This window comes from Ceratotherium simum, chromosome 7, assembly GCF_057802395.1.
Source record: "Ceratotherium simum simum isolate JZ-2026a chromosome 7, ASM5780239v1, whole genome shotgun sequence".
In the NCBI taxonomy this organism is placed as follows: domain Eukaryota; kingdom Metazoa; phylum Chordata; class Mammalia; order Perissodactyla; family Rhinocerotidae; genus Ceratotherium; species Ceratotherium simum.
The window spans coordinates 12,159,293-12,172,734 of record NC_141906.1 but is presented as its reverse complement, the minus strand read 5'-3'; the positions used below and the strand labels follow the sequence as shown (position 1 = coordinate 12,172,734).

The window sequence follows — 13,442 nt, the reverse complement described above, 5'->3', positions numbered from 1 at the left end:
CTCATTCAGCGGGCATCTAGTGAATACATGGAGAACAAAGAGAAATATGAGAGAGGGACAAGGATCCCCACTCTGGAGGTGCTTAGCATCTAGGTGGAAAGAAAACACACATAGGTAACTTTTTATACAACCATCAGCTTGTACTGTATCATTCCCTGACTCCAAGACTCCCAAAGAATCAAGTCCAGATTCTTAAGGCCCTCCACAATGCTATCCCACTCTCTTTATCTAACAATGTGAGTAGGTAGAATGGACACTGTAGCATTTAAGAGAAAAACTGGTCAACTTCTTTGAGTTGTAAATCTTCTCTCTTTAAGAGTCTCTCCTTGGAGCCGGCCTGGTGGCATAATGGTTAAGTTTGCACGCTCCACTTCAGCAGCCCAGGGTTCCCTGGTTCGCATCCCAGGTGCGGACCTACGCATCGCTTATCAAGCCATGCTGTGGCAGCATCCCACATATAAAGTAGAGGAAGATGGGCACAGGTGTTAGCTCAGGGCTAATCTCCCTCACCAAAAAAAAAAGAGTCTCTCCTTAAAGGGCAATCTTCCCTAAAGGCCTCAAGCTATAAACCTTTATCAGCAAATGCAACAGATATCAGCCAACAAATGAACAGTGCTTAATAGGAACAGGCCTGTGGATCTCTTTCTCCAGCCTATCAGGGGCTCAATAAGCATCTGTTGAACAAATAAATGCATCTACTAAGTAAGTGAGAAGTAAGGTGCAGGAAATGAGAGCACAAAGAGGAATAAGAGCTTCACTAAGAGACCTGGTAAGAATAAGAATACAAGGTAGCCAATGCCAAATACCCAAGGAGGACTTCGTAAACTAACACAAGAGTTCTTATCTGTCAACAACTCTCCAGTGTGCATTTTTGTCAACCTGCACCAATTTCCAGAAAAAAACAAAAGAAAATTTAAGAAAATCCTACCCATTAATTTTAACTTTTCTCAATCCTTTGTTACCTGCCAAATTAAGAATAAAAGCAAATACTACAGAAAAATTCAGAAACAGTCATTTATATTTGTTTTTTAATTACTTATAGTTTGTGTTTTTGATTTTTTTTCAGAAACACATGTATCGACTCATTAATTTATTCAACAAATATGTGCCTAGTGCCAACTATGTGCCAGGCATCGTTCTAGGTCCCAGAGATACAACAGGGGACAAAACAAAGTCCTAGCACTCATGGAACATACTTTCTAGGGGCAAAACACATCTAAGCTTATGTATTTTTATTGCATACATAGAATAAAGTCTTATTTCCTGCTAGGAATACTATTCTTGATACAACTTGACCTTTGTAAGGAGAATGGTGTTCTGAAAAAAAAAAAATAATCTTTATTAGTCCTATACTTTAAATATTTGAGAATTTCTGATCTAAGAAAAATCTTCTCTCATTCTTTTCACTCATTCATTTTATTGGGTACCTAGTAAAATAGGAGGCACAGCAGGAGGAAATAATTCCAGAAACCGGTCACTTTATAATTCAAATAGGGAGAAAAAGACAAATCTCACACACACACACACACTCCCCCACTCATAAGGGAAACCTAAGCAAAGTGCTACGTTGGAATTCAGAGGACACAGGGATCACACTGAGTTAAAGGAGACCTGAGAAAACTCCCTCAGGGAAGTAGCACAGGAGCTGAGTAGGCTTTTACCAGAAGGAAACGGCAAAAGGCAGCACATAGGGCATCAACAAGCGAAGATAAAGAGAATATATTTGGAGAATACAAGTTTAGTCTTTGGTTGAAACACAGGATACAAGCAATGGAATAATGAACGATAAAGCTGGAATAGTAATTCAGACACAAGTTACGAAACACTCTGAATCTCAAATCAAGGAACCTGAACAAATTTTAATCTGGTAGGCAACAGAAAGGCAGTGAAGGATTTGGTGTTGGGAGATCACATAATTTCTTTGAAGTGCTGTGAGCAGACACTAGAAATCAAAGACTTGAGAAAAGGAGTGGGTGGTGAGGAAGTTAAGTGAAGGTAAGGCCTTTCAATTACTCAAGAAATCTGGTGGAAAAGGAGAAAACCTCTCTTGACTTTGTGACCAGGGGAGACTCAAACAGATTTGTAGGTAGTAGCTAAAAAAAAGTCTTTAAAATGAAAGAGACTGAAGATACAAGAAAAAGATCATAAAACCATGGTACAAGATCCTAAACAAGACAGGAAGGAATGACATCAAGGCCAGTGTTTCTCTCTTCCTCTTTTGATCTTAAAGCAAAGTCTGAGGTGGACAGGCCCTTTGGCTTTGATCTCAGTGAAGAAAGAATGTCCTGGAAGTTATGATTTAACAGAATAAAAAAAAACTAGTTAAGTTCCAACTTTTCTAAAAAAGATTTAATGGAGATGAGAATGGAAAAGAAACAGCATAAGCAATGGCAGTTCTCAAGAGAAGCTGCTGGGTGATAGTGTTAAGCCGACTCCAGATTTATGCTTTCCTTTGTGCTTACTCTCCCTGAAATGACTCCTTTCCCACCAGATCTACTTATCCAATTCCACCCAGGCTTCCAGGCCCCACGTTAAGTTCCACTTCCCAGAATTCTCACCGTAGAAGACGACTGATAGGTAATTCAGTGCGCATATCTAATTCAGAAACTAGTTTTGCCCTGGATCCCTGAATGTTTTCAGCAATAGAAAGGAAGTGCTCCCTCTCATGAAGCTGCCCATTCGACTCCTCCATAGCTCTCTATTATATGGTCCTTTTTTAGCAGTGGGCTGAAATCTGATCACCTAGAGCTTTCACTAATTATTCCTCATCGTGGCTTCTACAGTTTAAGGGAATAAGTTTACTCTTTCCAAAACAACTCTTTAATATTTGAAAGGTGTTATTAGTTTCAAAAATTTAATATCCCCAGTTCTTCAATCATTCCTGACATGACAATTTCCAAATTCCTTTCTGTTCCGGTCAACCTTCTACACAGGTACTTTAGTTTGCCTGAAAATGTGGTGCCTGGGAAGGAATGTAATACTCCTTAAGTAGTTGGATAACACAGAATAGAGTAGAAACACTAACTTCCTTAATCTGGACACTAAGTTTCTATATGACAACCTAAAATAGCAACAGATGTGTTTTTAAAGTAGCCCTGTCACACTTTTGATTCAACAGAGCAAGCAGTCAACTAAAACTCAAAGAAATTTTCACATAAAATGAATATTATCTTCCTGGCTAGTACCTAGATACAGTAGAATTGAGCTCAAATTGAAAGCTGCTATTAATCAAATGCAACAATGGATATAAAAAGTGCCTAGAAATTTAAAAGCTCTGTACAAACAAGAACAGCAGAATATTAGTAACTTAAAATCCAGTTACGTGTACATTAGGGTTCATTACATTATCCTATCTACTTTTGTCTATGTTTGAACTTTTCTGTAATAACAAGATTTTTTTAAGTATGTACTTAAAAAAAAAGCTCTGTACAAAACTTCAATAGCTACCCTTCTTACATAATCTATGATCTCATCCCTATTTCTTTTTCCAGCCTCATCTCCCACCTTACCCTCTCTCCTATTCTCCAACTATAGGGAGCTCTCTCTTGTTCCTCTTCCAGTCTATAAACTTTCTGTGCCTCCGTAGTTTAATACATGCTGTTTCTTGAATCTTCCTCCATCTAACAAAGCCCTATCTTCCTGCAAAGCTGAGTTTAAATATTACTTCTGTTATGTCTGTCATACCTCAGCCTAGCAAAAAAACTAAGCAAATAGAAGGTGGCCTTAAATGCTTACCAAAGCAATGCAACAACTTCTTGAGGGGCTGGCTTGCCCAAAGTCACAGAGTTCGTAAGAAGTAGAGCTGAGACTAGAATCCACTTTTCCTGAGTCCAAATCTAATCGCCTTTCCATTTCCCCGCATTACTTGATGGTAACATAACCGAGTAGTAGGATCAAGAAAAGGTTTTTCTCATCGCCTTAGTATTCATTTTACTAATGGACCAGTGTTTGCTCCTTGCACACAAAGTGCAAATCACAGCATTCTCTTTTCCCCACTAGGTGCGTGAAACGAAGAGGAGGCAAAAGAGAAAAGGAAGCAAAAATTACAGATATTATGCGAAGGGGAAGTAGGAGATTCCCCCATTTCCACAAGAGAATCTTTCTACGCAAGAAGTATCAATCAGAGAACAACTCTGCACCTCAGAGAAATGGCGACTCACTCATTCATGCATCCAAGCATTAAACATGCCTTGTACGCACCGCTGGAGACAGTCCCTGCCCACAAGGAGCTCCGTGCCTAGCGGAACTGTTAACTCGTAACAGCGGTCACTTCAGTACTGTATTCAGAGCTCTTGAGGAGATGAGCCTCGGTAACCAAGTTTTCAAAGCCAGGCTCACAGACCAGCAGCCCGTAGGTCTCAGCCCCGCTCCACCATCTCCAAGCCGGTAGCCCCCAATTTTCAGTGGGTCAAACTCTGCCCAGCTGGGCCCCGGGATACTCACCGCGCACTGAGAGCCGCACTCCCGCTCCGCCCCTCCCTGGCTTACGTCATCCAGGAGCGCCGGCGACGCGGGGACAAAGCTATCAACGGTACTTCCTCGTCACGTGACGGCTTACGCCCCTGCTTGCGCGTGGTCCCTCCCCCTCAGGCTGCGGTCGCAATTACGCTCTCTGCGGCCTGCTGTCAGGGGGGCGTTGCCGGCCGAAGACGCAGCGCCGGCCGGTACCAGAGGAGCTCTAGGCCAAAGGGGCGAGCCAGCCAGGATCCCGGGTCACTTCACCGCTTGAAGCCGGCGAGAGGAAATGAAACAGGCGGGAACCGACGGGGGAGGGAGGGAGGGAACTAGCGGAAGGTGTCATGGCGGCCGCGTGGTGGAGTCACGTGGGCCACCGGCCCGCCTTGGTACTTCCGGTCACGTGCCCTCAGAGTTCTCGCAGCCAGCGATGGAGGCGAGACCCCCCAGTAACAGAGGTGGTGGCGACGGCGGCGGCTGCTGGGTGTCAACCTTTTCCCGGCAGCGTCTCTAGGAAGCGCAGCGGAACTCGACCCGACCCAGCCCAGTTACTTACCCCCTGCCCAGGGCCGTGGCTCCCACCCGGTAAGTTTAGACGGAAGAATGGGGGTGGGTAGGTGGGTGAGGAGCTGACAGGCCCGGGAGCCGCAGGACGAGGCTGATTCTGCCCCCTTTTTCCTGTGTCCCTGTCGCCGTCGCCACAACTCCCAAGCCGGCCGCCTCAGTGGCCCTTTATTACTGTGAAGCGGGGAAGAGGCGATCCCTAATCTGCTTGCCTGTAGGAAGCGTGGTCTTCCACTGAGAGCAGGGGCTCGAAGATTTAGCCAAAGCCAGGGTCAGACTTGGCTCATGAGAATGAAGGACGGGGAGGCCTCTTCCTGGCAGAGGAGCCCTTCCCCTTAGGAAGTGTGCTGTTGAGCCTTTCGGTTTCCGTAGGAGAAAAGCCTTCACCTTAGTGTCCGCACACCTTCTGCTTCACCTGTCAATCTTTCGGCTCTTAAAACCTTCTTAACACGTGCGCCAGTCCACACCCTTCCTCGCTGGTTTTGGTCTATGTCAATTTGATCTTCTTAAAAATAGATCACCAACGCATGGAAATATATAATTGTTTTGTAAGTTCCCCCGTGTTTTCAGGGGCTGAATTGACTAAGGCGGATCCGATTGACTCTTAAACGCCCATTTTAGGGTCTGTAAAATGGGGGGAGGGGGATATAAAAACTCAATCTTTTGCCCATTAGAAGACCCAATTTAAAAAACATACAAAAACTAAGTGATTTGAAATATACTTTGCAGTAAGTATTGACTCTAAAGGAGTGCAACAGCTTCTCCTCGCGAATTCTTACTGGGAACCCCAATATATTAGGCAGCATGTTTTGGTGGTCAATTGAGTTTGGGAGGGCCAAGCCCCACCCACTCAGCCTCACCTCTTGGAACACAGTTTGAAAACCAATGAACTGGGCTTTGGTAAATAAGCCAAGGTTGCCAACGCTAAGATAGATTTTCAAAGTCAAAACTGGAACAAATGAGATAGAGAGGTAACAGAAGTGCAGATAGCCTGTTGTATCAGGCCTATGGCTTACAGAAGGTCTGGGCTCTGGAGAGAACTTTGTATCTTTTAGCAGACCTGCATCCCTCGTTTGGAAAGGAGGGAGAGAGAATTTGGGGCCATTAAACTTGTTCTGCTACCCTCACTCAGCCGACATGTTAGCAGCGCAGCAGATTGATAGGTTTGAGTCTTTTCTAGGTGCTATTAAATACATGTGGTAGTGCAAATGTAAAAAGATAATCCATGCAGATGAAGAGAGGGCTCTTTAAAAATACTAAGAAAATGGGTGCAAAGAGAGCGGAATCAGTTAAAAGTAATGAAGCAAAGGGTCAGCTGCAGTCAGTTGTGACTGCTTCCTGTATGTACTGCCCTCAAGGCTTGGATCTACTCCCTGCTGGTCTGTCTGTCCACATTTAGCCCTTCTTGTCTGTGCTGCTGTTTTTTCCCCTGACCATCAGAACGTTGTCTGGTGTACCTTGAGCTGTCCAAGCATTTTGACCACTATTTCTACCTCATGGATACTGCTGCTAGAGGTGTCTTTGTGCCCTGTCTCCTTATCTTTCTTTCCTGCCTTCAGTGTGGCAGTCTCAGGCATCCGTCTAAGTCCCTCCTTTCCACGCTTTGATTACCAACTGGTTGATCTTCTCTGGATTTCGGTATTGTACTCTTGCAGTATGCAGTATTTATTAGTGAATATGAGCATACAGTTCCCTCTATCTTGTGTCTCTCTGTCGCATTTTCCTCCCTCTGCCTCTCCCTGCACTGCTGTAAAATGAAAAAGTGCTTGGTCTGAAAATTGCTACATCAGTTATTCCCCTTAATATCTTCTTTGTGTGTGTAACTATCCTTACAACAGTACATTTTGGTCACTCTTTACATACTTCCAAGGTCTTATTCCCTGTAATGCTGAATTGTTAGAATTTTTTTGGATTGCCTCATGGCAAGCAGCATTCCAAATCTCCATTTTGTATGCTGGCAGATAACAGCCGCGCTCTCTCTAATAATCTCAGAGGGTGATGAGGGTTTATATTTCACTTGTTGCCTTTTTTTCTGCCCCATTTATCTCTGCACGTTGGAAAAGGGGATGTAGGTAATGGAAGTACAGAGATGCAGTAATTGAAAGATTTCTGCTGAGAGTTTAAAGTTCTTCTATCCCTGTTTCCTTATGAACCAGTTACTGGAATCTGTGAGGAGTGGTGCTCTGGTTTGTGTGTGCGTAGAGAGCTGTAGTGCTTCCTGGAGTTTAGCTGAGGATGTATGTGCAAAGCTTTCTTGTTTTGTCTTACCCAGATTGTGTTCTTTTAACAACAGAGATCTTAAGTAGATGTCACAGATATTTGTTGGACTCTTCTTATAGGCCAGAATACGCTGCTGGGTGCTGTATTGTAGTGAAGAAACACATGCAGCCCCTGCCCTCTTTATGAAGCTTGCAGTGTGTTGGGGGAGACAGATATTAAAAGAGTTACTTATTAAAAATTAATTATAGTTGTGATAAGTGCTGTAGTTGTGATAGAAAAATAGGAGACCTTGCCTAGTAACTTTGAAACTTAGAGTAGGTCAAAAAAGTGAGTAAAAGCCAGTTGATGGGAGGGGAGGAGAATGTGCAAAGGCTCAGAGCAAGCATGTACATTTAGCTTCAGGCAAATAAATATTTAGCTGCAAATGAATTAATGCATTTACTGGAGGACTTGCTATTTGAAGAAGTCTTGTTGCAGATTGTTTCATAAAGTAAATAATCTTTTAAGTAGAGCTAGAGCTTCATCAAGCCAATTGGTTTAAATGTAACTACACCAGTATTTTCCATAAAATATTCTGTGGCTGTTAGAGAGTTCTACTGGGAAGTTTTTGCCCCCCAAGGAGCCACCTTTAAGAAAAATCTAGAAATCACAGAAGCCATTGTAGGATAGCCCCAATGGTTCTATTAAACTTCCTAAAACTGGTCCTTGTACAGTTAACAGAGGTGCTACAGATGACCAAGGAAATTTGCCAAGCAAGTTAGTTGTGACACAATTGACTAGTCATACCCGATATTCAATAACTTATCTCTGATTTATTTTTAAAGTTCCCCCTAAACGAATTTTAATATGAATGGTTTTCATGCTATACATGAGAGACTGTGTTTTTCCCAATTGATTTAGAGTAGCTGATTCTAATAAAATGAGTTCTAACAATCCTGTTTATTCCTCACCTTACAGTTTCTCTGTCTTCACTCGTCTTTTCTTTCTTACCTTCCCGTCTCAGAGAAGTTTTTCTGTCCTTTTCCAAAGCTGACACTTTTTATTTGTGCCTGTAAGCCCAGTTAATTGGAGACTTGCTCTGCCAGCTGTCTTTGCTCATTGCTTTTCCTCCGTATGTGGACATACTTAAAATTATCTTCTAATTATTTGCTTATCCCACTCCACAAATCCTGCCCTCCCATCGTTCTCGGATTTTAATTCATGTTTCCTAAAATGTGGTTTGTATGTATACTTTTTACGTAGTATAGAGAGGTTTTTTTATTTTAATAGTTATTTGTTTATTATAATGAATATTAGAAAATCAATATTAAAGTATTTAATAGTGTCATAAATGTTATATAATTTCCTTTATAAATTAAAATTTTAAAACGAAATAAAAAATAGTACAAGTGATATAAAGATATTACAGAAGTTGAAAATAACAAACAGTTGTTTTAATTCTTACCCACACTGACACCCCTACCCACACTGATACCCCTAACACTTCCCCACGTTACCTTAGAAACATAGGGAATAAACTCTTGGAAAGACGTTTTTAATAACTACTTTTCTCATTACAAAATACATATTTATCATAGATAATCCAGAAAATAAGAACATTCAAATCATCTGTAATCCTATCTCCCATAAGTAACCACTGTCAAATTGGATGTATATCCGTCCAGTCGTATATGTTTGCAAAATAGCATAGTGGAACTCCAAGGTCAGACTGACCCAGATTCAAACCCAGTTCTGCTACTTCCTTAATGCTTTAGGAAAGCATCTTGATTTCTCAGACCCAGTTTCCTTTATCTGCAGAATGGAACTAATAATAGAACCTACCTCAGAATTGTTAACTGGGGACTGATTGAAATAATGCCTGTAAAGAACTTAGCCCAGTGCCAGCCCCATGGCTTAGTGGTTAAGTGCGCACACTCCGCTACTGGCAGCCCTGGTTCAGATCCCGGGCGCGCACCGACACACCACTTCTCCAGCCATGCTGAGGCCGCATCCCACATACAGCAACTAGCAGGATGTGCAACTATGACATACAACTATCTACTGGGGCTTTTGGGGGAGAAAAATAAAAAGGAGGAAGGATTGGCAATAGAGGTTAGCTCAGAGCCGGTTTTCCTCAGCAAAAAGAGGAGGATTAGCACAGATGTTAGCTCAGGGCTGATCTTCCTCACAAAAAAAAAAAAAAAAAACTTAGCCCAATGCCTAGGACAGATTATTAAGCATTCAATAAATTTTAGATGGATTTTAAAAAATCTAAAATCCATTTAGGTGATTAAAAAAAATCAAACTACATGCTTTTTTTTTTTGGCTTGCTTTGATCACCTAACAGTGTGTCTTTTCATGTTATTAAATAGTGTTTTAAAATAGTGGTTTTCAAACTTTTTAAGCAGCAGTAACCCTCTAAAATCTTAGGAAGACATCAAATAAGTAAATCAGTCAAAAGATGGTATTATATATTAAGAATTTTAACGTTTTATCATATATGATGTATATATATCAAAACTATGGAGATCGTAAAACAGCATAGGGAAGTATTTTCAATGGCAAGTGGAAAACAAGATAATTAACTTGGATGTGCTTCATGATTACATTTGTAAGGTGGGTACAGATGAGATAAGCACAATTTAAAATTAAGAAAATTGATGTTAGGGTTGTGGGATTATGGAATTTTTTAAATCCCTTTTTGTTTTTGAGCTTATTAGGCTGCATTCCAACATTTACAAATGCCCACATACTATAGACTGTCTCCACTTGCATGACTCAACATTTATCATGTCCAGAACTGAATTCCTGGTCTTCCGTTTCAAACCTGTTTTTCCCTCTTACTTATTTCTGTAAGTGGCACCACTGTACTCATGTTAGTAAGGCCTACAAGTGGGGTGTGAGCAAGCAGCTGTTATACCTCCTTCAGCATTTACAGTGCCTCTTCATCCTGCTTCCTCAGTACTTGTCCCTTCCTCTTCATTTTTTCACTGCCACCTGCCTGGTTCAGACCATTTTTGGTCCCTCTCTTCAGTCTCTCTCATATTGCCCACAGATTAACTTCCTAAAATACAAATCATTCCCCTATTCAAAAAGTCTTTAGAGATTTTCTGTTGTCCACCACATAGGGTGGCATTTTCTACTATCTACCTCCATCTTAACCATCCAACTTCGTATCCCACTGATCCCCATCATGAAGTTTATGCTACGTCCAGAGCAGACTACTTACCATTCCTGGAGAGTCTCAAGCCTTTGCACCAAACCATTCCCTTTGCCTGTAATGCCTGTTTCCCTTTCTCTGTCGAAATCCTCATTCAGGACCCAAGTCATAACTAACTTATGATAAAAAAGAATAAACTACTGATAGGTGTAATAATATGGTAAATTTCAAAAAACATGTTAGGCAAAATTGCCCTAAAAAAAAATTCATGACAAACCTTTGACAAAGCCTGTCATGTGAAGAAATTGCCTTGAGTCCTAATTCAGAACATTTTTTGTCGGCCTTTTGGGATGTCCCACATTCTAATTTGTATGCACTAACACACACACACACATGCACACTAGACTGGAAGCTCTTCAAAAGCAGAAATCACTATTGATAGACATTCATCTTTGGATGACCCCTAGACTTCTTAGCTCAGTACAAAATGAATAAATGTATTCACACTGACACTTTTCCTTTCCATTCTTGGGGTGGAGTAAGCTGTAAGGAGACCTATAAAAGGGAAGATCTGGCTACTCAAAATTCAGGTAATCAACTTAAGAGAAATTAAGATTTCACTTTTTTTTTTTAAACTTGTATTTTTTATTTCTAAATCACTGCTTGAGTGAACGAGAAATCCTAGTTTTTTAATCTAATGGTGTTTTTCATTAATCCTGAGAAGTGATGGTTTAAGAATTAGTTTCTGGGGCCGGCCCCATGGCGTAGCGGTTAAGTGCGCGCGCTCCGCTGCTGGCGGCCCAGGTTTGGATCCCAGTTGCGCACCAATGCACCACTGGTCAGGCCATGCTGTGGCGGCATCCCATATAAAGTGGAGGAAGATGGGCACAGATGTTAGCACAGGGCCAGTCTTCCTCAGCAAAAAGAGGAGGATTGGCATGGATGTTAGCTCAGGGCTGATCTTCCTCACAAAAAAAAAATTTAGATTCTATTTTTTAGATATCTTTATACAAGAATTGCTGATTTACATTATTTTTAATGCCTGCCACTCTTCCTAATGCTTGCTTTCTTATGATGTCCAAACAGAAGTTCTCCTCAACCATTTTGAATAACCAATCGCAGACCCAATATTTCGTTGTTCCTGTTTGTTTTAACATCCCAGGAAAATGTTTCAATAAACGGTTTACTCTGGGCAGATTTAATTCTTATGACCCCTAGATATGCTAACTTCTCTAAAATTATACTTTAAACTATACCTGAAGAAGTAAATATTTTAAAAATATATTTTAAATCATTCCTTTGGGAATAAAAACTAAAGTCATAACTTCACCAGAAATGGCATATATGTGGCATTAGTGCGACCACTTTCCCCAGCCCATGGCAGACATCACCATCATTCATGGCATCTTTCCTTTTGAGCCCAGACAGCCTCAAAGTCCTTTTCAGCCTCATATACCAGACAGCCACACTCAAGCCTCTAGAATTCGGGTTGGGCATTTAAGATTCCCAAGACTGGGGAGAAGTGGGGAGGAAGCTCCATGCTGTTTCCTAGGTAACGAATTAGCCATATACAAATGAATCTTTGGCTAAAACATGCAGAGCAGTTGAAGACATTTGATTGTTAAAAGATGGGGAAAATAGCATCTTGAAGTGTTAAGTATTAAATTCTCTAAGTTTTATTTTCAAACACACAGAAAGAAACTTAGATCAGCAATCAGGAAATGTGGATGTGGTTTCAGTGCAGAGTGGTTCTGGGAAGGTCACACAAACCTTGTGGCCCTTAGTTTTTTCAGTTGAAACAAATATGCAAAATATTCAATAGGGTCCTGTATAATTCTTAAGTTCTACAATTTTAAATATGAATCAAAGACCACATATTTGTTGACCAATCGTGCATTTAAGATTTAAGAATATAACTGAAGAAATTGAAAATACTCTAATTAGCATATGTGGAAATAGTTTAAAAACTGCCAAGTGTTATAAACTGTAGTGTTGTGTAAATTCACAGCTATAGTATGAGCAAAATAAAATTTGATTTTAAAGGAATAATGCCATACAACTTTATCTTCAACTTTGAATGAAGGAAGAGACTTTTTTCCTCTTTATTATTAGTTTAGGTTTTATATTTGGAAGTGGCTCTAGAAGTCAACAAATCCGACCCTAATTGAGATGTGAAATCTTTTTGTTTCTGTTAGCACCTCCTAGCCATCATGGCAACTTCATCTGAAGAAGTTCTGCTGATTGTAAAGAAGGTGCGTCAGAAGAAGCAGGATGGAGCTCTGTACCTCATGGCAGAAAGAATTGCCTGGGCACCTGAAGGCAAAGACAGATTTACAATCAGCCATATGTATGCGGATATTAAATGTAAGTCTGATATATGTCATATTTGTTAGTAATTTTGTAAGAAGATTGCTTATATAATCTTTGTGGGGTTTTTATTATAATGTCCAAAAAATAAACCATATAGAAATAATTACAAAGTGAAATCACTGAATATGTGTTATTCTATAACCTGCCTTTTCCACTTAATAACGGAATGTGTACAGCTTTCCATGTGAAAGTCTACCTCATGTAAAGATCTCCACATACCTTCTTTTAAGAGTTGCATAATACTCCACTGAATGGATGTATAATCATGTATTTAACCAGTCCTCTGTTGAAGGACATTTAGGAAGTTTCCAGAATGTTGTTATTGCAAACAATGTTGCAGTATAGATCTGTGCACTAAGATCTTTGTGAGGTTATGGGTATGGGATATAGCCGTGCAGTAAATTGACTGGTTCAGATGGTTCACACATTTAAAATGTTGATAGAGGGCCTGGCCTGGTGGCATAGCGGTTAAGTTTGCACACTCCGCTTCAGCGGACTGGCGTTCTCGGGTTCAGATCCCGGGCTTGAGGACCGAGACGCATCACTTGTCAAGCCATGCTGTGGTGGTATCCCATATAAAATAGAGGAAGATGGGCACAGATGTTAGCCCAGGGCCAATCTTCCTCACAAAAAATAAAAATAAATAAATAAATAAAATGTTGATAGATGATGCCAGATTGCCCTGTAATAAAAT

At 40.8% G+C, this 13,442-nt stretch overlaps 2 protein-coding genes across 12 annotated transcripts in view; one reads left to right on the top strand and one right to left on the bottom strand.

Annotated features, from left to right (window-relative positions):
- Positions 1-4,762, bottom strand: part of HPS5 (HPS5 biogenesis of lysosomal organelles complex 2 subunit 2) — a 46,279-nt gene extending 41,517 nt beyond the window's left edge. For 4 of the 11 annotated variants that reach the window (XM_087433121.1, XM_087433125.1, XM_087433127.1 and 1 more), the window contains exon 1: positions 4,201-4,434. The gene's annotated coding sequence lies outside the window, so the exon portion shown is untranslated. The other 7 variants (XR_015552663.1, XM_087433129.1, XM_004418490.3 and 4 more) reach the window with 6 other exon arrangements.
- A 58-nt stretch (positions 4,763-4,820) lies between these two features.
- The window catches only part of GTF2H1 (general transcription factor IIH subunit 1), a 34,902-nt gene continuing 26,280 nt past the window's right edge, over positions 4,821-13,442 (top strand). The window contains exons 1-2 of the mRNA XM_004418491.3: positions 4,821-5,040; positions 12,574-12,742. Coding sequence (XP_004418548.1) covers positions 12,589-12,742 — 154 coding nt within the window. The 5' untranslated portion in view covers positions 4,821-5,040; positions 12,574-12,588. The remainder of the gene's footprint in view (positions 5,041-12,573; positions 12,743-13,442) is intronic.